The sequence below is a fragment of the Aquarana catesbeiana genome, linkage group LG07 (genome assembly GCF_042186555.1).
Source record: "Aquarana catesbeiana isolate 2022-GZ linkage group LG07, ASM4218655v1, whole genome shotgun sequence".
Taxonomy (NCBI): domain Eukaryota; kingdom Metazoa; phylum Chordata; class Amphibia; order Anura; family Ranidae; genus Aquarana; species Aquarana catesbeiana.
The window spans coordinates 44,716,875-44,742,060 of NC_133330.1; the positions used below are offsets into that span (position 1 = coordinate 44,716,875).

General features: G+C 45.0%; 1 protein-coding gene across 1 annotated transcript; it reads right to left on the bottom strand.

The window, feature by feature from the left end:
* Positions 1-2,986: 2,986 nt before the first annotated feature.
* On the bottom strand, positions 2,987-16,204 carry LOC141103006 (pyruvate dehydrogenase E1 component subunit beta, mitochondrial-like). Its single transcript, XM_073592120.1, has 7 exons — positions 16,181-16,204; positions 14,400-14,435; positions 14,030-14,318; positions 13,827-13,934; positions 7,987-8,078; positions 5,236-5,377; positions 2,987-3,532 (listed from the first exon to the last, which is right to left on the bottom strand). Exons 1-7 carry the CDS (start codon positions 16,199-16,201, stop codon positions 3,384-3,386), a joined length of 837 nt encoding a protein of 278 aa, XP_073448221.1. The 5' UTR covers positions 16,202-16,204; the 3' UTR covers positions 2,987-3,383.
* Positions 16,205-25,186: the final 8,982 nt, after the last annotated feature.

Here is a 25,186-nt window from a genome sequence, read left to right on the forward strand (position 1 = left end):
AGGCTACTTGCACACTGAGGCGCTTTGCAGGGGCTATAGCGATAAATATAGCCCCTGCAAAGCGCCCTGAAAGAGCCTCTCCTCTCACTCTGGTGTGAAAACCCCGAGGACGGATGGTAAAAAAAAAAGTCCTGCTAGCCGCATCTTTGAGGCGCTGTAGGAGCAGTGTATACACCGCTCCTAAAACGCCCCTGCCCATTGAAATCCATGGGCAGCGCCGCCAAACCACCGGCAAAGCACCGCTGTGGGCAGGTTTAACCCTTTATCGGCCGCTAGCAGGGGTTAAAAGCACCCTGCTAGCAGCCAAATAGCACCACAAAAATGACGGTAGAGCGCCGCTAAAAATACCGGCGCTTTACCGACGCCTCAGTGTGAAAGTAGCCTTAGATCCATGACTCAAAAAAGCCAATCACAATCAAGCTGCAATTAGTTTTACAAGTCACAAACTTTTTTTTTTTTTTTTTACATTCAAGATGTTTCCAGAACAGGGAGGATTATAACTTTTGCTGGTTTCTTTGGGTATTTGTGTCTCCAGTTGTTAGATGAACAATCCTGACGTTCTCCGCACTCCCAGGACAAGAAAGGATCTTTCTAATAATCACACATATAGCAATAAATGTGCTTTTATTAATGAGAAGATCATCAATTAAATGTCATGTCATGAATTTTAAAAAAAAAAAAAGGTGCTCAACAAGACAGGAAATGGACAGGGAAAGAGCAGTAAAAGTATGACATCCAACCCGTCCTCACTGGATCCCAATCCCAAGTCTCTGAAGTACAGAACTCCTCTTATTTGCACCCTTTTGGTCTGATAATTATGACATTGTTTGTTCTATTGGTTCAATTAGTGCGCAAAGAAAAAAAACCAAAAACTTCTGATTCTGCTAGAAATCTAGTGAGCAGAACTTCCTGCACACTGAGCCTGTACTGCACTCGGATTAGTTAGAATTGTTCTGTACTATCTCTGAGAAATTCAAAACAACTCCGAACTAGGAGACAGGGAGGTGTTCTGTAGTCCTGTCCTAGGGTGAAAAGGCTGCTCCTCTATACAGCATGATGAGTGAGCACCCTAGAACAAGAAGTGTGTTACTGGCAAGAACAGCAGATTTGGGGGAGGGACTATTGCAGCCACCATCTTGAACCAGCAATGTATTTCATTCTTGTTCCTGAGTTTAGATACATATTACAGTTCTTCTTTCAAAGACTCGTGTCATGGCACGGACATTTACATAACTTGTATGGCAGTAGGTGCCGATACAACCACATGTGCCTAATTCAGACAAGCATTGTGAGTGTTGCTGTAACACTGCTGACATTTGCAACAAAATCATGTAGCTCTTACTACCACTGCTTCCCGCACATGGTCTAGTGTGGGGCTCGACCAATCCCAGGCACTGGGGTGAAATTGCAACTAGAAATTGTCAGGCCATTAACTGTTCCACTCTCACTCCTGAGCTGCCAGCTCCGCTACAGCATCCTTTGTTTGGCTGGCGAGAGCAGGTGGGGAGTCGGGGGTCACATGACTGGTGGTAAAGTGCAGTTCAACGCCACTGACCAACTAAGCTCCAATCCTGACTCAGAGATGCAACATGCAGCTCTTCAGTCAGTTTGATGTTGCATCTCTGAGTCAGAATCGGAGCTTAGTTGGTCAGTGGGGGTGATGAGGAAGGGGGGGAGCTTTCGTGGACAGGCCCGTCCATTGCTGCTGATTTTTTGGGCCGTCCCTTTGCTGAATATATGGGGCTGCCCAATTCCTATTGGCCCAAGCCTCGGCCATGCAGTTCCAGGCAGCTGGTTCCTAGATTCAAAGCAAATATGTCAAGCCCTGGTCTAGTGCCCAATCACTCATACCTTTCCCCATTCAGTTGCCAGCTAGGGGATGCCACAAAAGAGTCAGACATATTGACTGATGTCATTATATGGCTGGGTGGAAGTTCAATCATGCTGAGCAGCACTGAAGACAGACGGGCTGATTTAATTAAACTGGAGAGTACAAAATCTGGTGCAGCTCTGCCTAGAAACCAATCAGCTTCTAGTTTTTATCATAAAAGCTTAAAGTGTTTGTAACCTTTATAAATCAATTCACTGTCAGTCCCTCTCCTTTATCAGGTGATAATGCACAGTGTAAGTGCAATAGATGCCTCTAAAAACATTTTTTATTTTAAAGAGATCTTCAGGCCGGTCACATGATTCCCTGCTACTCCTATCCCCGGGCTACAGTGGAAGGGGCCAAGCTCTCACTCTGATGTTAGCCAGGAGGTCACATGACCAGCATGCTGGCTGCTCTGCCCCTCGCGCTGTAGCAGAATGACCGGGAGTCACATGACCAGCTTGAAGATATCTGAAAAAAATTTATTTAGAGGCTTCGTTTTCAATAAATACTTGCACTGTGAGTTGTCGCTGCATAAAGGAGCTGACAAGGACGAAGAGGACAGAGAGCTGCGGATGACGGAGGTATGTAGTAAACTGACCACCATGTCAGGGCTCAGCAGCCATTAAAAACCAAGGTCAGTTTCCAGGGGAGGGCACTGCCAGGCAGGTTTTTTTTTTACAGTTTAGTGAGGGGAAGGTTAGAGAGCACAAGCACTGTACTGCTTAACCTGCTATAAGGGAACAGGATCCATTCTTTGGGTTACAAACTCTATAATTGAACAAGCTAAAAAGGTAGAAGCTGATTGGCTACCATGCACAGCTGCACCAGATTCTGCTCTCTCCAATTTTAGCAAGTCAACCCTCATAGTATGGACTATCCCACCACCTCCTATGTCAGATTTAGATAGATCTAAATAGACAGATTTAGCTGGTACAAACAGGTACATGAATGTCACACACAATAACAATTTCAGTGCAGAGTGTCTACAAAACTCTTTATGAATTCCTCCCATACTTCTCAATCAACTGCATCAAAGAAAAAAAGCTGTCAAGGGCCAAGTTGTACTCAGCCATAGTGATGTGGAGAAACCTTTACAGTAAAATAATACAAGACTCAAAGAAACAAATAGTGGATTTTATTGTGGTAGGAAGGAACAATGTGTGTATTCCTTCATTGTCAGGAAAGTTAGAGAGAGAAGCCATTTTATACAGAAGTACTTGAGTTACTCTAATAAATATTGTCCATCTTTTAAAACATCTCTCACTATAAGGAGGACAGATTGGATGGAGTGTTGGAAGAGGCGATCCTGCCGCTGGATAAAGCCCCCAATACAGGAACACCCTCCAGGATTTAACCGGTTTGTCCTTTACCCGGCATAGAATGAAATGCTTTCTTCCTATAAAACATTTTTCCAGGGACGTAAAATAGAACATAGATGTCAGGACACCTAGGTTTTAGAATGACATGTAAATGACCTTTAAATGACTTTTTATATACAGTATATACACATTTAGATAAGATTTAGAGTCTTTTTCACTGCAAATATGATATCCTTTACTTGGGGTGTGCAGTTTTCTTCCAAGGTCTTGGCATAAGGCATGGGAAGATCAGCTCCAGTTACACGGAACACAGGAGAATCCAGGTAATTGAATGCAGGACCTAGAAAAGATTAATAAATAAATATGGTATCTTAAGACAAGACAATTGACACCGACATAAAATGTAAATTCCATGGAAGGAAGGAAGGAAAAAAAAAAAAAAAGGGGGTGGGCTTCACAGTGACTGATCACTTTGATAGCCAACCAGAGGCCATCACAGCAATCAGGTGACCTGGAACCAGCCGCTCCGAGTCCTAATCGTTAGAACGGGGCTCTCGGTGAGATCCCGGTCTCTGTGCTGGGAGCGGGCCATGGGAGATACAAATATGCCGCATATTTGTGTAAAGTGGGCAGGAAGGGGTTAAGCAAACACTTCACACTGCTACTGGAAAAGGCCATAACCTCTTGGCTTTATCAGCAGTGGAGCTGTGAAAGGTGGTGCTTGATCTGTATTTTATGAGTCAGTGGCATTAAATAAATATCTAGCTTAAATAATATCTAGCTATTACAGCAGATAAACAAAAATTGATTGCCAGGATGGTAATTTTCCCCTGCAGCCACCTGCGTGGCTTGGCCCTTTCTTCATCATCATGACACTGTTATAGAGATGATGAAGGCTGAGGTTCATATAAGGGAAAAAAAAAAAAGAGAGAGACGATCGTTCTGAATGTAGGCAAGAGACTCCATCCTGCAGATACTAAATCTTGTGTGACACTTTGAATGACAAGTTATTGTTTGGTTTTATTTCTGTAATAAGGGACAGCTCAGAAATGTTACCATGCAATGAAATAATTACTTCCTGGGTGAAGTGAATAGACAATGCAGGTTTGTAGGCTCCCAAGACACAATCAAATATATAAGTTAGCAAGTGGGAAATGCATCAAGGGTTCTGTGTATATCTGTGTGCACTCACACATCTCATCATAGATCTATCAATCCATTTATCTTCAAACACTCAAACATGTGTGGAAGTGCACACAGCTTTAGTAGTAGAGGTCGACTGATATGGGTTTTTCCCTGGCCGATATTTAGAATTCAGGGCGGCCGATATATGATGCCCATTTTTGCAGCTACTTTTTGTGGACGATTTTTCCTTTTTTTTTGGCAGGTGATACTGGTTGCCACTGATAGGTGACACTGGTTGCCACTGATAGGTGACACTGGTTGCCACTGATGGGTGGCACTGGCAGGTTTCACACTGAGCAGATTTGTCAGTTACACTATATGTAACTGAATGCAGAGAGAGACCAGCTGTCAGAATTCAGCGGTGATGTCGGGGTGGGCGGGACCCTGCAGCTAACACCAGACAATGATTGGGCTGCTTAAGAAAGGGGCAGGGCCACATACATGTAGCGGCCTGCCCAGATCCCATTGGCTGGTGTTTGATAGCTGCTGGGTCCCACCCACCCCCGACATCACCGCTGAATTCTGACAGCTCCTCTCTCTCTCTCTGCATTCAGTTGCAAATGTCAGTTCCACACACTGAGCAGCAAAACTGCCAGTGGAGTGTGAGGAAGGGAGGAGTGCAGTCAGTAATCGGCCAAATTTGCACCAGAAAGAAAAAAAAGGCAAACCTCTATTTAGTGGGTCAGTAGAATAGCATGTGTGAAATGGAGAACGCAAAAACAATTCCAATAAATCTATAAATAAATAAAAAATCTTAGTGCCACGCTTTACTCCAGCTGGTATAGATAGCGGCACCATGATGTGTATTAGGAGACCTTTTCAGAGACATGTAAATACACATCTTCATTGTAGTCTTACCTTCCATAATCCTGGCACAGATTTCAGCTCCTACACCAAACTGAGGCCACCCTCCCTCGATTGTGACCAGATGGTTGGTCTTCACAATGCTGGCCTCTATAGTTTCAATGTCCATTGGTTGGATTGTGCGTAAGTTGATGACCTACAAAAAGGACAAGGATTTAAGGCCTCATGCACACAGGACATTTATTTTTATTTACCTCTCCTAGAAGCCAGCAGCGTTTTTTGCAGAAAAAAATGCCTGACGTTTGTGAAAGTGTCTAAGCTTTTACAGGCATCAAGCTCTTGGAACATTAATTCATTTCATTGGCCAGAATAATTAAATTTATTCAGGCCAGTGAGATGAATTAATGCTCAAGCACTAGCTTTTAGGCGCGTTTAGCAGAAGCAAGTGTTTTTTCTGCCCAAACGCTGCTGCTCCTGGACACACCAGTAATGGGTTTTTCCCCTCTATAAGCCTCTAAAAGCTCCTGCCACTAAATGCTGCTAAAAGCCTATGTGTGCTTGGAGACACAGACCAACATGGAGGGGTGTTTAGATGCAGGAAAACAAAAAAAAAAAAAACACCCACACCAGATGCCCCTAGAAGCAGCTGATCCTAGATTGGAAGCTCTAATGAGCAGGGCCCTCTGATTCTTCCTGTATTGAATTGTACTGTCTGCCCTCATGTTGTAAAGTGCTGTGCAAACTGTTGCTGCTATATAAATCCTGTATTATAATAATAACATCCAGTGTTCATGAGGCCTTAAAGTTATAGTAACAAGTGCTACAACTGTATGTTACAGAAAATATTTTAGCTTTACCACAAAAGCACATGATGTACAGTACTGTGCAAAAGTTTTAGACAAAATCAATGATAGTATATACTAGGGAGTCCCATGTGTGAGCCACTAATGTTCACAAACTACATAATAATGATAACTAATGTAATGCAAATTAAGAATGCTTTCAGGAATAAAAAGTGTTTATAGTTTAACACTTAACAAAATTGAAAGTAAATGAACAGAAGAGAAATCCAAATTTGGTATGACTACTCTTTGGCTTTAAACAGCATCAATTCTTCTCGGTACACATAGTGCGCAGTTTTTGAAGGAATTGGGCAGGTAGGTTGTTGGAGAACACAGGCTGCCCCAATTCTTTCAGTCTTATCACAGTCTAAGCAACCTGATATCAAAAGTTTATTACTTTTTACAAATTTTTCTAGTAACATTTTTTATTTTATTTTTTTCTTCAATTACAATACTGTTCTATGACCGATTGACTATACATTTACAATGTATCACTTACTGTATATTTGATATGCAATATTCTCTTGTATCACCATATTTTTCTAAATAAAAAGTTTGTATACAAAAATCCTTCAGTCTTTTCATGTTAACCCATGACAGACTTGATGTTGAGATCAGGGCTCTGTGGGGGCAAACTATCTCCTTGTTCTTCTTTACACTGAAGACAGTTATGTTTTCTATATTTCCATTTTCACTTTTATGTCGTTTTTATGTTTCCATGCATAGGACGTGGAATCAAGGGTTTGCATGAAAACATAGGAACTGGGGTGCAGAAAAATGGCAGCAGGTGCTCTGGACTGATGAGTCAAAATGTGAAATATTTGGGTGTAGTGGGAGGCAGTTTGTTCGGAAGGACTGGAGAGCGGTACAATAATGAGTGTCTGCAGGGAAGAGGGAAGCATGGTGGAGGTTCCTGCAGGTTTGGGGCTGCATTTCTGCAAAAGGAGTTGGAGATTTGGTCAGGATCAATGGTGAGAAATACAGTCAGATACTTATCCATCATGCTATACCATTAGGGAGGTGTGTGATTGGCCCCACATTTATTCTGCAGCAGGATAACGACCCCAAACATACAGCCAATGTCATTAGAAACTGTCTTCACCGTAAAGAAGAACAAGGAGTCTGAAAAGACAGAAGGCTCTGAGGCAGCCTACATCCACAGAAGATCTGTGGTTAGTTGCCCATGTTGTTTGGAGCAACCTACCTGCCGAGTACTTTCAAAAAAAAAAAAAGTTTGCATGCGTACCTAGAAGAATTGATGCCGTTTTAAAGACAAAAGGGGGGGTCACACCAAATACTGGATTTGAATTCTCTTCCATTCATTTACTTTCAATTTTGTCAATTGATAAGAAACTATAAACACTGCTATTTCTGAAAGTATTCTTAAAGTGTTACTAAACCCACAGCAGTAAAATCAGTCTGTATAACAAACATGGTTTGCTGCATATACAAACTGTGGAAGGGGTTAATCTTTGGCCATCTGTAAAAAGGCTGTTTGATCCTGTCTTCTCTGATCATCCCTTTTTCCACAGTCCCCAAGCCATCTCTGGATAGTACAGAGGTTAGGGGGACAAGCTGCACATGCTCGGTTTGGTGTGTATTGCTAGGGAGTTTGTTTTTCTTGGGGAGAGTGCATGTGATCAGCACAGGGCCAATCAGCACTGTCGAGACAGAGGGTCAGGGGTCATGCAGCCTCATAGGACTGTCATGGGAGAATGAAAACTCCTCCTACAAGACTGCTCAAACTGCTAATGGGAAAAAAGGTATTTAGCAGTTTCTATTTACTAAAATAATCACATTTCCATGTTCTGTGTACTGTAGGAGACCAGATATAGTGAATGCAGGCTCCTGGGTTTAGTAACACTTCACAGCATATTTTTCACGCCTTTTTAGAACTGAATCTTTTGGTTATAATAAACGCTTATAAAAATGCTCATTTATGCAGATATTGTTACGTTCTTACCTCACAATCAATCCCTTCCTTTGCCAGCACAGTGGCAGCCTCTATACAGTGACCCACAGGACGAAAGTGAGCGACCACAGTGATCTGACTGCCTGTAGATACAGCAAAGACATGTGATACATACAATGTATACAGTTCTTATTTTGTTAGCACTGCTCATGCCTAGACTTCCAAGCCACCAGCAACCTCCCCCCTTCACAATGATCCAAATGAAACTTCCAGTGGCAGTCTAAGCTGAGACAGCGATCTCCCCGCCGATTGAAGGAAAGGGAGCTGGCTTTAGTGCACCAGAGATGTAAGAGGATTATCAAAGAGAAGAAAAGGCGGCACATTTATCTACATACTAATGCACTGCACTGGTGAGCGGCACCTTTTCTTATCTTTGATAATCCTTCCCATGACTGTAAATGCACACAGACAGTGGGGTTACTGTGACGGACCTGGCCGGGACAGAGGCTGTTGGAGAGGACTGGGTGCGGGCCTGTTGCCTTTTGATTATGGGCCCTAGCATTTGGGGGAATGGTGCTCTCTGTGAGCTGTATGCCTGGGGACCCTGGGGTTGGTGTTGCTTTGGATTCAGCTCCATGTCCCCCCAAAAACACACAGACTCTGGGAACCCTTTATATGCCATATTAGAATGGTGACTGATTTATACCGTTGGGACTCGTACTGTTAAATGCTAATGTCATCAATTCTGCTATAATGTGTTTATTGTAAATAAGTCTAGTGTGGCTCTAAGAGTCTTTTCACCCATTGTTGTTTGTGTTAATTAACTGTGTGAAGCTCGGTGACCAGAAGTCTGGGTGAAAGGTCATGTCTCAGTCACCTAGGCTGTATAAAGGATTAGATAATTAGCTCATGTTAATTAAGTTACAGTTGTATTGTTAGAGGAGGTTCCAACGGCATATAAAGTCTTGTAATTTTGATTCTAAATAAAGTGAGTTTATGGTAGCAACAAGCAAGTGTCGCCTTGTTTTGTGCTCAGAGAGGTTGGAATATCTGATATCTGTATACAGACTGGGAGGAAGTGGTATATGACGGAAGCACTCAAGCGGAGTGTGGGACGTTCCGTGACATTGGTGGCAAACAGCGGGAAAGCTTCCTACAGTCTGGGACATCCAAACTTCCATCTGGATCCAAGGTCCAGATAGCAGGAGAGGTACAGATACCAGCCGCCATGGATGAGGAATTCAGAAGGAGGTTGCGAGAGATGCAGATACAGCACAGAGGACCAGTATCAGAGCAGGTCCTGCTGGGATGGTGTGATTCTATTCGCTGCAAACTCTGGAAGGAAGCGCTAGCCCATGAGCAGCGACACCAGGGAAAAGTTCTCCCCTCCATCGAAGAAAGGTACTGGTCGCAGTACGGACTGCGGGTGCGGTTTTTGGGAGAAAAACCACACAAGAAGCAGACAGCTGAATTAAGCAGACTGGTCTGGGCAGAGATAAAGCTGGATGAGAGCTACAGAGCCCTCCGGTGGCATGTATCCCAAGCATGTCCCTGGATAGCGGATGACAGCCCAACGGAAGGCTTAAGCTACGGCGGCTTGGGACTGTTGTTTGTGAAGCTGACAGGGGACCCTAACTTTGGGAGTGATTTAGAGTGGCGGGTGGATGAAATCATGGATTTCAGAGAAGGGCTACTGAACATTGTGGAAGTGCACTGGGCACAGGAAGATTTGGAGTTTCTGGCCGTTCAGGAATGGGAGCTAGAGATCGCCTACAGACGGCTGCTAGACATTGCTCAGTGCCAGGGCTGGGCTCCCTTTGCCTGGGACTATCAGGAAATACCAGCTGACAACCCTGAAATCATGGCTGAAGAGTCGGCAATGTGGCAGAGCAATAGTGTGCTTTGCCAACCTGCCCCCGCAGCTATGGAGGCGGAGGTCTTATGGCAGATGCAGCAAGTGCTGACTGACCTTGATGATCCTGTTTCTGCATGGAATGATCTTGGATGGAGGAATGTGCCTGTCCAGCAGCATGCCAGAGAATCTGCAGTGGAAAATCTGGAGATTGCCATCCCCAAACCTGAAGTGCTGACAACAGGGCAGAGCTCTGCTAACCTCTGCCCAGCACTGATAGCATCTTCTGGATTCCATGGACAGGAGATGGGGAACCTCCACCCCCAGACACCAGTTGCAGAGACAGGGGATTTGATAGACTTTTCTGCTGAGGAAGAACCATCGAGTGAGCCCCCAGCAGAAGAGTTGGGATTAGGGCCAAACTTCATTGCGCTCTGCTCAGCACTGATGGCATTTTCTGAGTTCCACGGACAGGAGATGGTGAACCTCTATCCACAGACACTAGTTATAGAGGTAGGGGATTTAATAGACTTTTCTGCTGAGGTAGAACAACCTGATGAGCCTCCAGCAGAAGAGCTGCTATTGGGGCCAAACTTCACTGTGCTCTGCCCCGCACCAACAGCAGTATCTGTGGAGTTACAGGGAACTTCCCCAGTTGAAGCACCGGCAACCGGGCAGAGTGCTACCAACCTCTGGCCATCACCTGCAACAACTACAGAGTTCCAGGGAAGTGGGGCAGTCGGCCTCCCTCCCCAACAGGTAGCCAGAGCAGATGGTGTGGGGTTTCCAACAGAAGGGCTGGCAACAGGGCCGAGTACTGCTGGACTCTGCCCTCAACTAACAGGAGGTGGATTTCCTGTGAAGGTGGATGGGACTTCAGTCTCCACCTGTATACCCCAGGGATGCTAGGCAGTCGGCCCAGATCCCCAACAGCATGACAGAGTGAGCCCATTCCCCCTTTCTTCTCTCCAGCGGCAGAAAGGACTCAAGGGAGAAGGGCCAGTCCAGGGCTCTCCCCAGCGGCAGATATGTTCTCTGAGAGAGGCAGAGGTTGGCTGCGTGAGTAATACTCTGTTTGGAACAATTTGTTTGGGGTACTGTGTGGGTACAGGCAGTAGAGGACTGGAACTACTGACTAACTTCGGAGTCAACCCGTCTGGGGTCTCCTCCTGTGTTAGTCTCCTGCCGAAAGGGGAGAAATGTGACGGACCTGGCCGGGACAGAGGCTGTTGGAGAGGACTGGGTGCGGGCCTGTTGCCTTTTGATTATGGGCCCTAGCATTTGGGGGAATGGTGCTCTCTGTGAGCTGTATGCCTGGGGACCCTGGGGTTGGTGTTGCTTTGGATTCAGCTCCATGTCCCCCCAAAAACACACAGACTCTGGGAACCCTTTATATGCCATATTAGAATGGTGACTGATTTATACCGTTGGGACTCGTACTGTTAAATGCTAATGTCATCAATTCTGCTATAATGTGTTTATTGTAAATAAGTCTAGTGTGGCTCTAAGAGTCTTTTCACCCATTGTTGTTTGTGTTAATTAACTGTGTGAAGCTCGGTGACCACAAGTCTGGGCGAAAGGTCATGTCTCAGTCACCTAGGCTGTATAAAGGATTAGATAATTAGCTCATGTTAATTAAGTTACAGTTGTATTGTTAGAGGAGGTTCCAACGGCATATAAAGTCTTGTAATTTTGATTCTAAATAAAGTGAGTTCATGGTAGCAACAAGCAAGTGTCGCCTTGTTTTGTGCTCAGAGAGGTTGGAATATCTGATATCTGTATACAGACTGGGAGGAAGTGGTATACGACGGAAGCACTCAAGCAGAGTGTGGGACGTTCCGTGACAGTTACTATCCAGCAGTTTTCACTTTTGATCTGGTGAGATTTTTCTACTACCAGGAATAAGAGGTAGAGGTCTGGCGGAGGGAGCAGATAAAGGCTGTGGCTAGAACACTCTAAGGGCTCATTAACACTTGCTTTGACTTCACAAAGCGCATACCGCTTCAACATGCATTTATGATGTGGTTTTGATGCTTCGGTGGTGCTTTAATGAAGCTTCAGTGAAGTGTCGGACATGTTTCCGTAAAGCTCTTTTGAAGCCTGTGTGTGTTATTCTCACACAAATTTCTCCAAAGCAAAGCTGAATTAAAGAATCTCAAAAGCCGCTGGTGCTTCAAACAAGCTTTGTCAGAGTTCTAGGGAGGCTTTCAGGACAGTTTGAAGCACCACTAAAGCAACAAGGGTTATCATTTTTGAAGTCAAAGCAAATGCAAGGTGTAAACAGGACTGTAAGCTAACCATTTTATTTAGGGACCGTGGTTTTGACTGGTGTTCAGAGAGCTTTAACAAAGCGTGTCCAAAGCCTTGTTTTGAAGCAAGTGTAAACTAGCCCTAACAAAGAAAAGAGAACGGCGCCCTCTAAATGCAGCGTGTTTTACAATAGGTTTAATGTAAATGGAATAAAAACACTCACATGGGAGCAGCAATTTTCCAGCGTTATTACTAGAAATACATATAGAAAAAACGGGTCATTTGACACTGGTCGGAACCTTCAAAGGGATATTTGTCTGCGGGTGTTCAATATACCACCTAACTTTGTATTTGCGAGTGTTTGCATAAGCCAGATAATGAAGTAAGCTTCCACTGAAGCCTACTCACACGGGCCTTGGTAAGGGAAGGGATTTTACCCCCCCATTCATCTGCTCTCCCCACAAAAAGCTCACCTATTCAACAGTGCTGCTGCATTACACTCTTCTACTCTCCATAACCGTTTCCATACCAGGGGACTTCCATTACTATTCAAGACTACTCCTGCAGCCACCCGTGTATAAATTAGTCTGCTCCCCCTTTGTCATTGTATCAGGGCAGGTACTGTATCATTTGGTGTACTAACCATAACTGCTCTCTATGAACTGAAGATTATTTAGCTTATTGAAATTTATTACAGTCGACCACCTGCATTATTTTTCTTTAGTTTGTACTGTTAGCTGCCAATAGTGGGTGAATGTTTGATTGACCGAGGGGTGTTGTTCGTGGTGATCACCTATTCCATGATAACGTTAACATAAATTTTAAATTCTATGGTGGAGGTATTGTGGTATCTCATATTTATTGTGGGTGGAATTGATTTTTTATCCCCAATAAAGAATCCTGTTTACTATATTTGATGGGTGTTCCCCTCTATAGAATCCTTTTCCCAGCCCCTTGGGGTTCCTTCTCCTGCCTTCTTCCCGTCCCCTTTTTTTTTGTTTATGTTATTTGAAATACAGTAGTTCATCTGCATAGTCCCCGAATGGTGTTTAATTCACGGGCCGATGGGAACGATCATCAAATCCTGTGGCTGGCTGGTCGTACTGCATGCCCACAGCGCTTCTGGGAGGCTGGGATGAAGATCGTGGATGCTCCGTGATGTCGTCACATCCGGGAACGGGGTCGGCAGGCAGTGCTTCGCGTTTGGAGCATGCGTGCTCCTTCCTCAGGCTCATGTGCCCGGATGTGACATCACGGAGCATCCACGAGGTGAGTGTTTTTATTCCATTTACATTAAACATATTGTAAAACACGCTGCATTTAGAGGGCGCCGTTCTCTTCTTTGTTCGAGCCTCTTCTACCTTTTATGGACTGGCAGCCTTCTATATATTCAGCAACTATAATCCTTACATGGACGTATTTATTATGGATTTGTTTTGAAATACCCATGTTCACCACCAAGTTCCCCTCTCCCTGTTTATGTCCCCCTTTCAGCTACTAATATACAGCCACATCCAGAGTGTGCCATATTAACCCCTTGTTTTTAAACTAGTCCTAAGGGTGCAGTTTATCTCCATTCCCTTTACAGCCAGTGTCCGGAGTGACAGACCTGCCACTACATTTAAGGATGTATGTAAATTTGTACAATAATTAACAAAAAATTAGTTAGAGTTTCTAACCCTACTGTTAAGGAAAGGTTTTGTAAAATCAGTGGCAGACACTGGATAACTTCCTATATAAGTAATGGGCAGAAATGGTATAATGGTATCCAGAAAAAAGAAGTGGGTACCTGGCCGTTCAATCTTTGCTTTACCAATAGGAACAACAAAGTCTTTAGACTGAGCTTCCTCGGACAGTTCGAATGGAATACCGTACATTAGTTCATTCTCCCAAAAAAAACCACTGTAAAAAAAAAAAAAAAATACAATTTATAGGACCTCATCGAATCGATGAAGGGGAGTACTTGTCTGCCTGAATCCCTATAAATCTTCTCACCTGGATTATCATCTCGGATTGAAGCTTTCAGCAGACCCTTTGCATCTTCAGCATTCCAGGGACTCACGACCTTCAGTCCTGGACAGTGCCCATACCAGGCGGCAAAACACTGAGAATGCTGGGCAGCCACACCGGCCGATGCTCCGTTGGGTCCCCGGAAAACGATTGGAACAGGGACGAGCCCAGCTGACATGTAATGGGTCTTAGCAGCAGAACTAATGACTTGATCAATGGCTTGCATGGAGAAGTTAAATGTCATAAACTCACATATTGGCCTCAATCCAGCCTGTAGGAATAAAAAGAGAATTAATATACAAACATCTGCACCAAAGCAAATGGAGTTCAGTGATCTGTAATGGACACATACCATAGCAGCACCAACAGCGATACCTGCAAATCCCATCTATCAAAAAAAAAAAAAGAAAAGAAAAAAAAAGTTAACATTTATACATCTGACATAGAATAAGAACATTACTTTTTGTCAGATTTTGATAAACCAGCTACACCAACACCCTAATTTAGCAGATGGCACAAAATTAGAATTTTACCTAGAAGTATGAAATGACTTCTGACGCAGACAGCTCTTGGTTATTCTACTTTATTTTAAGAAATGTAAAATGAACAAGCTTTCCCCCAATAGTTTTCCAGGACAGCCTTCTAACGATCGATTCCTCAATCTATTTCCTCAAAATTATCAGAAAAGCAGATAAAAGCCCCTTCTGGCAACATCTTCCATTAATGCCAAGTGGAAGGAACTACAGAGTAAGAAACTAATTTAGCAAGAACATGGAAACCAATGACTGAGATATAGGGATGCTGTCCTGGAAGATTCCTGAGAAGACCCATTACTAATGAAACATTAAAGCCCAAGTTTAGTAGGGAATAAATCAATCAGCACAAGGGACATTACTTGCAATCAAGTAGGATGTGTCCCTTGTGCTCCTGTCTGCACTGTTAGCTGAAATTCTCCTTCATGGAGCAGCGAGTGTTAATAGAACTGAAGATGCTGCGACTGTCACGCCATCAAGAGTCCCTGACTACACCCGCCCTCCCTGCCAGCAATTCCATTCATAGAAGCCGTACTACAGCTCCTAAGAATGACATGTGATCTATGAATAGATGGACCTTTCCAGCAATCACCTGTCCTCCATTTACAGATCACGTGACACTAAGTTCTACTTTAGCAAAGGGAATGACATAGTGACATAGTGGTGGTGGGGGTGCCTTTACACATAGCAGTATAAATACAGCTGTTCTGTGAAGCCCTCAGAGGTTTGTTAGAGAACCTTAGTGAACAAACAGCATCATGAAGGCCAAGGAACACACCATACAGGTCAGGGATAAACTTGTGGAGAGAATAAAAGCAGGGTTCGGCTATAAAAAAAAAAAATCCCAAGCTTTAAACATCTCACGGAGCACTGTTCAATCCATAATCCGAAAATGAGAGCATGAATCAGAGAAGCCAAATACAGGGCAATCTTAGAAGAAGACCTGTAAAAGACCTGAGACTGGGGGGAGAGGTTCACCTTCCAGGAGGACAACGACCCTAAACATACAGCCAGAGCTACAATAGAATGGTTTACATGAAAGCATTATCATATAATAGAATGGCCCAGTCAAAGTCCAGACCTAAATTCAATTGAGAATCTGTGGCCCGACTTGAAAATTGCTGTTCACAGACATTTTCTATCCAATCTGATAGAGCTGGAGCTGTTTTTCAAAGAAGAATTGGCAAAAATTTCACTCTAGATGTGCAAATCTGGTAGAGACATCCCCAAAAAGACTTGCAGCTGTAATTGCAGTGAAAGGAGGTTCTACAAGAGTATTGACTCAGGGGGGCTGAATACAAATGTACCCCACACTTTTCACATATTTGTAAAAGATTTGGAAAACAAATGTATCATTTTCCTTCCACTTCACAATTATGTGCCACTTTGTGTTGGTCTATCAAATAAAATCTCAATAAAATACATTTCCGTGTTTGGTTGTAACATGACAAAATGTGGAAAATGTCAAGGGGTATGAATACTTTTTCAAGGCACGGTATCTGTGAACATGGCACAACTTCAGGGATTTGGAAGCACTCAGAGATGGAATCTGACCTGAGCAAAAAATGTTTTATCCAGTATACTTCTTACCACACATTACCTCAGATATAGGAGTATCCATAATCCGTTTGTCACCAAACTTCTTTCAAAGTCCCCGACTGATCTAAAGGAAAGAGGGGGAAACGTTACTGCATGGATTCCGAACTAAACACACTAAGCACCTTTTTTTTTGTTTAAAGTGAACCTGAACACAAAAAGTGCTGATAGAGAACACCTAGAAATGTTATTGTGTCTTGAAAGATTTACCCAAGTTCTTAAAGAGGAGTTCCACCCACGGGGTCCATTAAAAAAAAAAAAATTAAAAGTCAGCAGCTACAAATACTGCAGCTGCTGACTTTTAATTGGACACTTACCTCTCCCAGGGTCCAGCGATGCAGAAGATCGAAGCCCCGCTCGTCCCCCCCCTCCGCTCCTCTGTGCCGGCATTTCAACTGTGGGCACCGGGCTGTGGCTTCACAGCCTGGCACCCACTGCGCATGCGCGAGCGGCGCCGCGCACCGTGATTGGACGCTCAATCACCTGGGACCTGTAATGGGTCCCAGATGATTGACAGGAGGGAGGGAGCAAAGCCGAGCCCTTCCTGTGCCGAGACGGAAGTGATGTCACCAGCCCAGGCAAAGGAAGAGGCAGACTACGAGGGACCACCTAGCAACAGGCATTTAGAGGTAAGTGAAAAAAAAAATATCCAAATTTTTTTTGTTTTTTTTTAGAATTTTTTAGGTATTTTTGTTTTTTTGGGTGGAACCCCACTTTAAATTACTCCCGAAAAAAAAAAAAATCCTGTACTTACACTTCCCCTATAGCTGTATGTCTGCAGCTCTAAATCATCACTGTGGGGTTATTTAGTAAAATTGGAGAGTACAAAATCTGGTGCAGCTCTGCATAGAAACCAATCAGCTTCCAGGTTCTATTGTCAAAGCTTTACTGCCGGTTCACACAGGGGCAACACGACTTGCAGGCCGACTCACAGAGGCGACCTTCACACGACTTCAGCGGCGACTTGCAAAACGACTTCTGTATAGAAGTCAATGCAAGTCGCCTGAAGTCGCCCCAGAAGTAGTACAGGAACTTTTTTCTAAGTCGGAACGACTTGAGTCGCTCCTATTAGAACGGTTCCGTAGTACAGAACGGGACGCGACTTGTCAGGTGGCTAAGTCGCCTGCGACTGCTAGTCTCACGAGATTTGTAGTGAAGTTTGGAGATGACACGACTGTTCACAAAAATATATATGGTACTGTCCCTATCAGATTATTGGTCAGTCTGGAGGGTTAAGGTTAAGTAAATACAAAAAAACAAAACAAAACAAAAAAAAAAAACACAGTAGGGCCCAACACATGGGAAAATCCAGTTGCATGATATTCAAGAAGGACAAAATAGGTTTATTCCTCTCAAGGCCTTTCAAATAATGTATTTACACTCTGCATCTGGTTACTGTTGTTTTAGCTTACCACTACTTTGTTGGCTTGTTTCCAATCGTGCCTTTTATGCGACTTTGTTTTTATGTGTAATAGTCTCCTTCTTTTGAGAATGAGGTATCCTTTTTTCCCCCATATTATCTCTCCATCTATTCCCCACAGACTTGAGAAAGAAGTGTGTTCCTCTGAAATGTGTTGCCAGCCACTACCCATTCCTCAGCTACCTGAAAAAGCCGCTCTGCATAGCATGTATGTGGAGAGCTGCAAGTTTGTGCTCTTTATCTTTGCCTTCAGCCTTTTTGCGATATCATCTGTACTATATCTTGTTCTACTATAACAATTACTATCATTCACTGCCCCTTGTCATCCTTGGCACGGACAAACCATTGGACCTTCACTCAGTGTACACAGAAGACTGAACTGCTATTTACCATCTAGTGCCTTCTGCCTCCTGAGGCTGACAGCTGCCAGCTCTCCCCATAATGAACCTTTTTTTTGTGGCCAGTCCCTGATCCATAACTGGTTCAGCTGTACATCAAGGTTTTGTAACTTTCTACAGTCATAATGCAAGCTGCTGATTCAGCACATAGTTTCCTTGACATCTCTCCTTGCACCGATTCGCAGCCAGATGTGATTTACGGCTTCTGGACTTACAGACTGAACTTTCTAATCTATAAGACAGTGAACATCAGAGCCTGAGTATTGACAGCTCCCCCCTCACCTAGACCACACTCTGCAGATTTCTGTTATACACAGGCCAATCTGTTGGATCCTTGTTAGGAGTGCACACTGCAGCCCTTTCACAGCCTCCCTGTATCTATTCTTCATCCTGAAATCACTCACTACTACTACGACTACGACTACGACTACTACTACTACTACTACTACTACCACTCATGGAACAATCTGCTGGGTCTCAGTCCTGCAGTATTACACACTCCTCACCGGTGTTTACAGCTATGACTGACAGCTGACAATTCTACCCATCTTTCCTCTGTGGCCAATTGTGGAGCCACAGATGTGCACATGGACCAGCTTCTCTGACACTATGGGGTTGATTTACTAAAACTGGAGAGTGTAAAATCTAGTGCATTTCTGCATAGTAATCAGATTTCAGGTTTTAATGTCAAAGCCTGATTGAACAAGCTGAAGTTAGAAGCGGATTGGTTACCATGCACAGCTGTATCCGAATTTGACCTCTCCAGTTTTAGTAAATCAACCCGTGTTTCAGTTTACTTACGGTCCTTCTTGCGTATCATCAGGGCCGTCTTTAGCGCAGGGCAAACGGGGCACTTGCCCTGGGCCCAATCTTTGTTGGGGGGCCCACGCTAGCCGTGAATTGGGGCCCCGATGACAGCTTTGCAGAGTGCGCAGAGGACACGGGAGGATGTATTCCGTGCTAACCAGCTGAGAGGGGGTGGGGCCGGGAGCTCCACTGACGCTCTGACCCCGCCTACGTGACGGCTTGTAGTGAGAGCCAGTGATCGGAGTGGGAGTGTCATTGGAGCTCCCGGCCCCGCCTCCTCTATACTGGCTGGTGAATACAGAGGTCCGGGGGCGAGGCCGGGAGCTCCAATGACACTCCCACTCCAATCACTGGCTCTCACTACAGACGCTCTATTCCGAGTACACAGGCTGCACGTGGGCGGGGTCAGAGCGTCAGTGGAGCTCCCAGCCCCGCCCCTCTCAGCTGACTAACGCGGGAATACATCCTCCTGTATCCTCTGTGCGCTCTGCAAAGCTGTCATCGGGGGCCCCAATTCATAGGTGATGCGGCCCCCAACACAAAGCGTCACTGGAACTGTTGTAGTGAGAGCAGAGAGTGGAAGCCCCGCCCACACACCTGAATGTATGTAGTGAGTTTGGCTGGCCAGGTATGTCTTTACACCCATAAAATGCCTGACTGCTGAAACCCTGAGCTGTGTTATTCAACTGTAAAGCTGTGCATTGCTGAAAGTTCTTTGACCATCTCCTGTATAATGTCTGCAGTCTCTGATTGTCTCCTGCAGTATGTCCGCAGTCTCTGATTGTCTCCTGCAGTATGTCCGCAGTCTCTGATTGTCTCCTGCAGTATGTCCGCAGTCTCTGATTGTCTCCTGCAGTATGTCCGCAGTCTCTGATTGTCTCCTGCAGTATGTCCGCAGTCTCTGATTGTCTCCTGCAGTATGTCCGCAGTCTCTGGTAATCTCCTGCAGTATGTCCGCAGTCTCTGGTAATCTCCTGCAGTATGTCCGCAGTCTCTGGTAATCTCCTGCAGTATGTCCGCAGTCTCTGATTGTCTCCTGCAGTATGTCCGCAGTCTCTGGTAATCTCCTGCAGTATGTCTGCAGTCTCTGGTAATCTCCTGCAGTATGTCCACAGTCTCTGATTGTCTCCTGCAGTATGTCCGCAGTCTCTGATTGTCTCCTGCAGTATGTCCGCAGTCTCTGATTGTCTCCTGCAGTATGTCCGCAGTTTCTGATTGTCTCCTGCAGTATGTCTGCAGTCTTTAATTGTCTCCTGCAGTATGTCCGCAGTCTCTGGTAATCTCCTGCAGTATGTCCGCAGTCTCTGATTGTCTCCTGCAGTATGTCCGCAGTCTCTGGTAATCTCCTGCAGTATGTCTGCAGTCTCTGGTAATCTCCTGCAGTATGTCCACAGTCTCTGATTGTCTCCTGCAGTATGTCCGCAGTCTCTGGTAATCTCCTGCAGTATGTTCGCAGTCTCTGGTAATCTCCTGCAGTATGTCCGCAGTCTCTGATTGTCTCCTGCAGTATGTCCGCAGTCTCTGGTAATCTCCTGCAGTATGTCCGCAGTCTCTGGTAATCTCCTGCAGTATGTCCGCAGTCTCTGGTAATCTCCTGCAGTATGTCCGCAGTCTCTGGTAATCTCCTGCAGTATGTCCGCAGTCTCTGATTGTCTCCTGCAGTATGTCCGCAGTCTCTGGTAATCTCCTGCAGTATGTCTGCAGTCTCTGGTAATCTCCTGCAGTATGTCCACAGTCTCTGATTGTCTCCTGCAGTATGTCCGCAGTTTCTGATTGTCTCCTGCAGTATGTCTGCAGTCTTTAATTGTCTCCTGCAGTATGTCCGCAGTCTCTGGTAATCTCCTGCAGTATGTCCGCAGTCTCTGATTGTCTCCTGCAGTATGTCCGCAGTCTCTGGTAATCTCCTGCAGTATGTCTGCAGTCTCTGGTAATCTCCTGCAGTATGTCCGCAGTCTCTGATTGTCTCCTGCAGTATGTCCGCAGTCTCTGGTAATCTCCTGCAGTATGTTCGCAGTCTCTGGTAATCTCCTGCAGTATGTCCGCAGTCTCTGATTGTCTCCTGCAGTATGTCCGCAGTCTCTGGTAATCTCCTGCAGTATGTCCGCAGTCTCTGGTAATCTCCTGCAGTATGTCCGCAGTCTCTGGTAATCTCCTGCAGTATGTCCGCAGTCTCTGGTAATCTCCTGCAGTATGTCCGCAGTCTCTGATTGTCTCCTGCAGTATGTCCGCAGTCTCTGGTAATCTCCTGCAGTATGTCCGCAGTCTCTGGTAATCTCCTGCAGTATGTCCACAGTCTCTGATTGTCTCCTGCAGTATGTCCACAGTCTCTGGTAATCTCCTGCAGTATGTCCGCAGTCTCTGGTAATCTCCTGCAGTATGTTCGCAGTCTCTGATTGTCTCCTGCAGTATGTCCACAGTCTCTGATTGTCTCCTTCAGTATGTCCGCAGTCTCTGATTGTCTCCTGCAGTATGTCCACAGTCTTTGATTGTCTCCTGCAGTATGTCCGCAGTATCTGGTAATCTCCTGCAGTATGTCTGCAGTATCTGGTAATCTCCTGCAGTAAGTCCGCAGTCTCTGGTAATCTCCTGCAGTATGTCCGCAGTCTCTGATTGTCACCTGCAGTATGTCCACAGTCTCTGATTGTCTCCTGCAGTATGTCCGCAGTCTCTGCAAATCTCCTGCAGTATGTTCGCAGTCTCTGGTAATCTCCTGCAGTATGTCCGCAGTCTCTGATTGTCTCCTGCAGTATGTCTGCAGTCTCTGGTAATCTCCTGCAGTATGTCCGCAGTTTCTGGTAGTCTCCTGCAGTATGTCCGCAGTCTCTGGTAATCTCCTGCAGTATGTCCGCAGTCTCTGGTAATCTCCTGCAGTATGTTCGCAGTCTCTGATTGTCTCCTGCAGTATGTCCACAGTCTCTGATTGTCTCCTTCAGTATGTCCGCAGTCTCTGATTGTCTCCTGCAGTATGTCCACAGTCTCTGATTGTCTCCTGCAGTATGTCCACAGTCTTTGATTGTCTCCTGCAGTATGTCCGCAGTATCTGGTAATCTCCTGCAGTATGTCTGCAGTATCTGGTAATCTCCTGCAGTATGTCCGCAGTCTCTGGTAATCTCCTGCAGTATGTCCGCAGTCTCTGATTGTCTCCTGCAGTATGTCCGCAGTCTCTGGTAATCTCCTGCAGTATGTCCGCAGTCTCTGGTAATCACCTGCAGTATGTCCACAGTCTCTGATTGTCTCCTGCAGTATGTCCACAGTCTCTGATTGTCTCCTGCAGTATGTCCGCAGTCTCTGGTAATCTCCTGCAGTATGTCCGCAGTCTCTGGTAATCTCCTGCAGTATGTTCGCAGTCTCTGATTGTCTCCTGCAGTATGTCCACAGTCTCTGATTGTCTCCTTCAGTATGTCCGCAGTCTCTGATTGTCTCCTGCAGTATGTCCACAGTCTCTGATTGTCTCCTGCAGTATGTCCGCAGTATCTGGTAATCTCCTGCAGTAAGTCCGCAGTCTCTGGTAATCTCCTGCAGTATGTCCGCAGTCTCTGATTGTCTCCTGCAGTATGTCCATAGTCTCTGATTGTCTCCTGCAGTATGTCTGCACTCTCTGACACTCTCCTGTAATATGTGTATTAATGTGCCCCTTTACTTGCTCAATTATTTGGGATTGCTCCACTGCTCAGTGAGAGGTAATGATGTGCATTAACCTCTAGCAACCAATCAGCGAACAGTAGTGATCTGCTTTAATCTCTAGCAACCAATCAGTAAGTGATAATGATGTGCTGTAACCCCTAGCAACCAAGTGAGGGCTAATAATGTACATTAACCTCTAGCAACCAATCGGCAAGCAGAAATTATGTGTTGTAACCTCTAGAAACCAGCCAGTGAGCAGTAAGGATAGGCTGTAACCTCTGGCAAACAATTGCAATTGCTGCGTGATCTGCTGCAGTAAACTGATTTTGAGTCTACCTGCTATTTTTTGTATGTCTCAGAATGGAGGGGTGGGGCCCCAAGAAAATGTTTGCCCAGGGCCCAATCAAAATTAAAGACGGCCCTGCGTATCATACAATTGTGAATTGTTTAGTCGTTTTTGCAAATTATTTTTACGATAAAAACGTCCAAAAAACCACATCCAGACATGTTCAGCGGCAAGGATCATAGAACAGAAGGGGATCAAATAGAAAAACAACACTCTGTAAAAGATACGATAATGTATAGTGGTAACAAGTACAAATCATCCAAAGAGAGAAATAGGGAAGCCAGAATCACAAACACTCCTCCATATGGAGCAGGGGGCCATGAAATGGTCATTTACCCTGAATTTAATGATCCTTGTGCCAGGCAATACTGTTTTTTTTATACACTATTCCTGTCGCTAGAAAGAAAGCTTTACACGAGGCCTTTTTTTTTTACTTTGACTTATTTTGTGGCTGTATTTCCCTCCACCTCTCTTGTGGGTTCTTGAATAATCTCCCACCAATCACCAGTCATGGTGGGCAGCTCCGACATGAAGAAGCAAGGCCCTACCTCTAATGCCGCGTACACACGAGCGGACTACACGTCCGACTGAACTCTGAAGGACTTTGACGGAGTTCCGACCAAACAGACTTGCCCACACACGATCCCACCAAAGTCCGATCGTTTCGATTGTGATGGCGTACGATCGGACTAGAATAGGGAAGTTCATAGCCAGTAGCCAATAGCTGCCCTTGTGTCATTTTTGGTCCGTCGGACTAGCATACCGACGAACAGATTTTTCGATAGGAATCAAGTCCGTCGGAAAGATTGGAAACTTGTTCTATTTCTAAGGTCCGTCAGATTTTTAGACGGAAAAGGTCCGTCTAAAGGTGCGATGTCTATGTGATGCAAATTCAGCCATACAATTTGTATGGCTGAATTTGCATCACATAGACATCGCATGTGATCTGCACTGCAATGCGGTGCAAATCACATGTGATGTCTGATCACAATATTGTGAACCTAGCCTTTCCCTGAGGGATAAGATCTCAGGTCATCAGGTGTTTTCCTGCAATTAGAATGCAACAGGCACAGGTCAACAAAAATCCCACTGATTGAGTGTTACACATGGCGGTTCAGAAGCTGGGTTTGAGTTGAATTGTATTTCATTTTGGGCAGCATGTACTATTGAGGTGCGTTTGAACTGCAAGCAAAACAGATCACTTTTTGCCTTTGCTAGTCAAAAACTGTGTTTTCCACTCAAACAGCAAGTGTACCGTTTGAACAGAACACCGGTTGACACGAGTTCTACAATCCGATTATACAATCTCTGTACAATCCAATTTAGATTTAACAACACTATGTAACATGAGGACCCACCTAATCTTTCCAGTCAATTTGCATCCAATCAGACAGGCCCATGTACTACGTAGTTGTTGGTAGATCTAAAGAAGATTGTAAGGTATGTGTCAAGTATTAGGGCCGGGTCAGACTAGTGATCCTGTTGTTGATGGTCGGCTCCTTAGATAAATAGAACACTTACCTGACTCTACAGAGCTGCTCCTGTGGTGGCCAATATGCTACACGATCTTTGTGGTCTCCAAGGGAACAGCATGGTGTGACACCTTATTGGTGTGGCCAGTAAGGGGGTGACCCCATACAGCAGTGATGGCGAACCTTGGCACCCCAGATGTTTTGGAACTACATTTCCCATGATGATCATGCACTCTGCAGTGTAGGTGAGCATCATGGTAAATGTAGTTCCAAAACATCTGGGGTGCCAAGGTGTGCCATCACTGCCATAGAGGCAGTTGGGTGCTTTCTTTGCTCTGCTAGTGAATCTGTTACAATGCTAATTGGTCATGGACCTAAAAACCAAATGGCCAACAATGCCATTACAAGGTAGATGTGTATGGATTATTTTTTAGAGAATATGAATATTCACAAAGGCTGGTGGGACTTGTAGTTTTCCACTCACAGGGCACTGTGAATGAATGACATAGCCGGGCGGGGCGAGAGAAGCCCTGTATGATCACGTTATTTTCAAACAGTGACAGCAGATGCCTGTAAAAGATGTCTGCCCGCTGTATATGGGGGGGGGGGGGTGTTATGAAGTGGCAGCAGATGCTGGAACAAGTTACAAGCTTCAAACAAAATATGGGTGGAACTGGAACATGTTCTAAAAGGTAAAAAAAAAAAAAAAACACTTAAACTTTTAACCACTTGCCGACAACCGCATGTACATATACGTCGGCAGAATGGCACGGACAGGCAGATGGGCGTACAGGTACATCCCTTTAAATTTGCCGCCATGTGGTGGTGTGCGCCCTGCCGCTGGCGCGACCTTGCCGCTTCGTGAGTGTGATTGCGGGTCCCGCGGCCTCCATGTCCGCAGGGATACCCGCGATCGTCTCATGGAGAGGAAGAATGGGGAAAT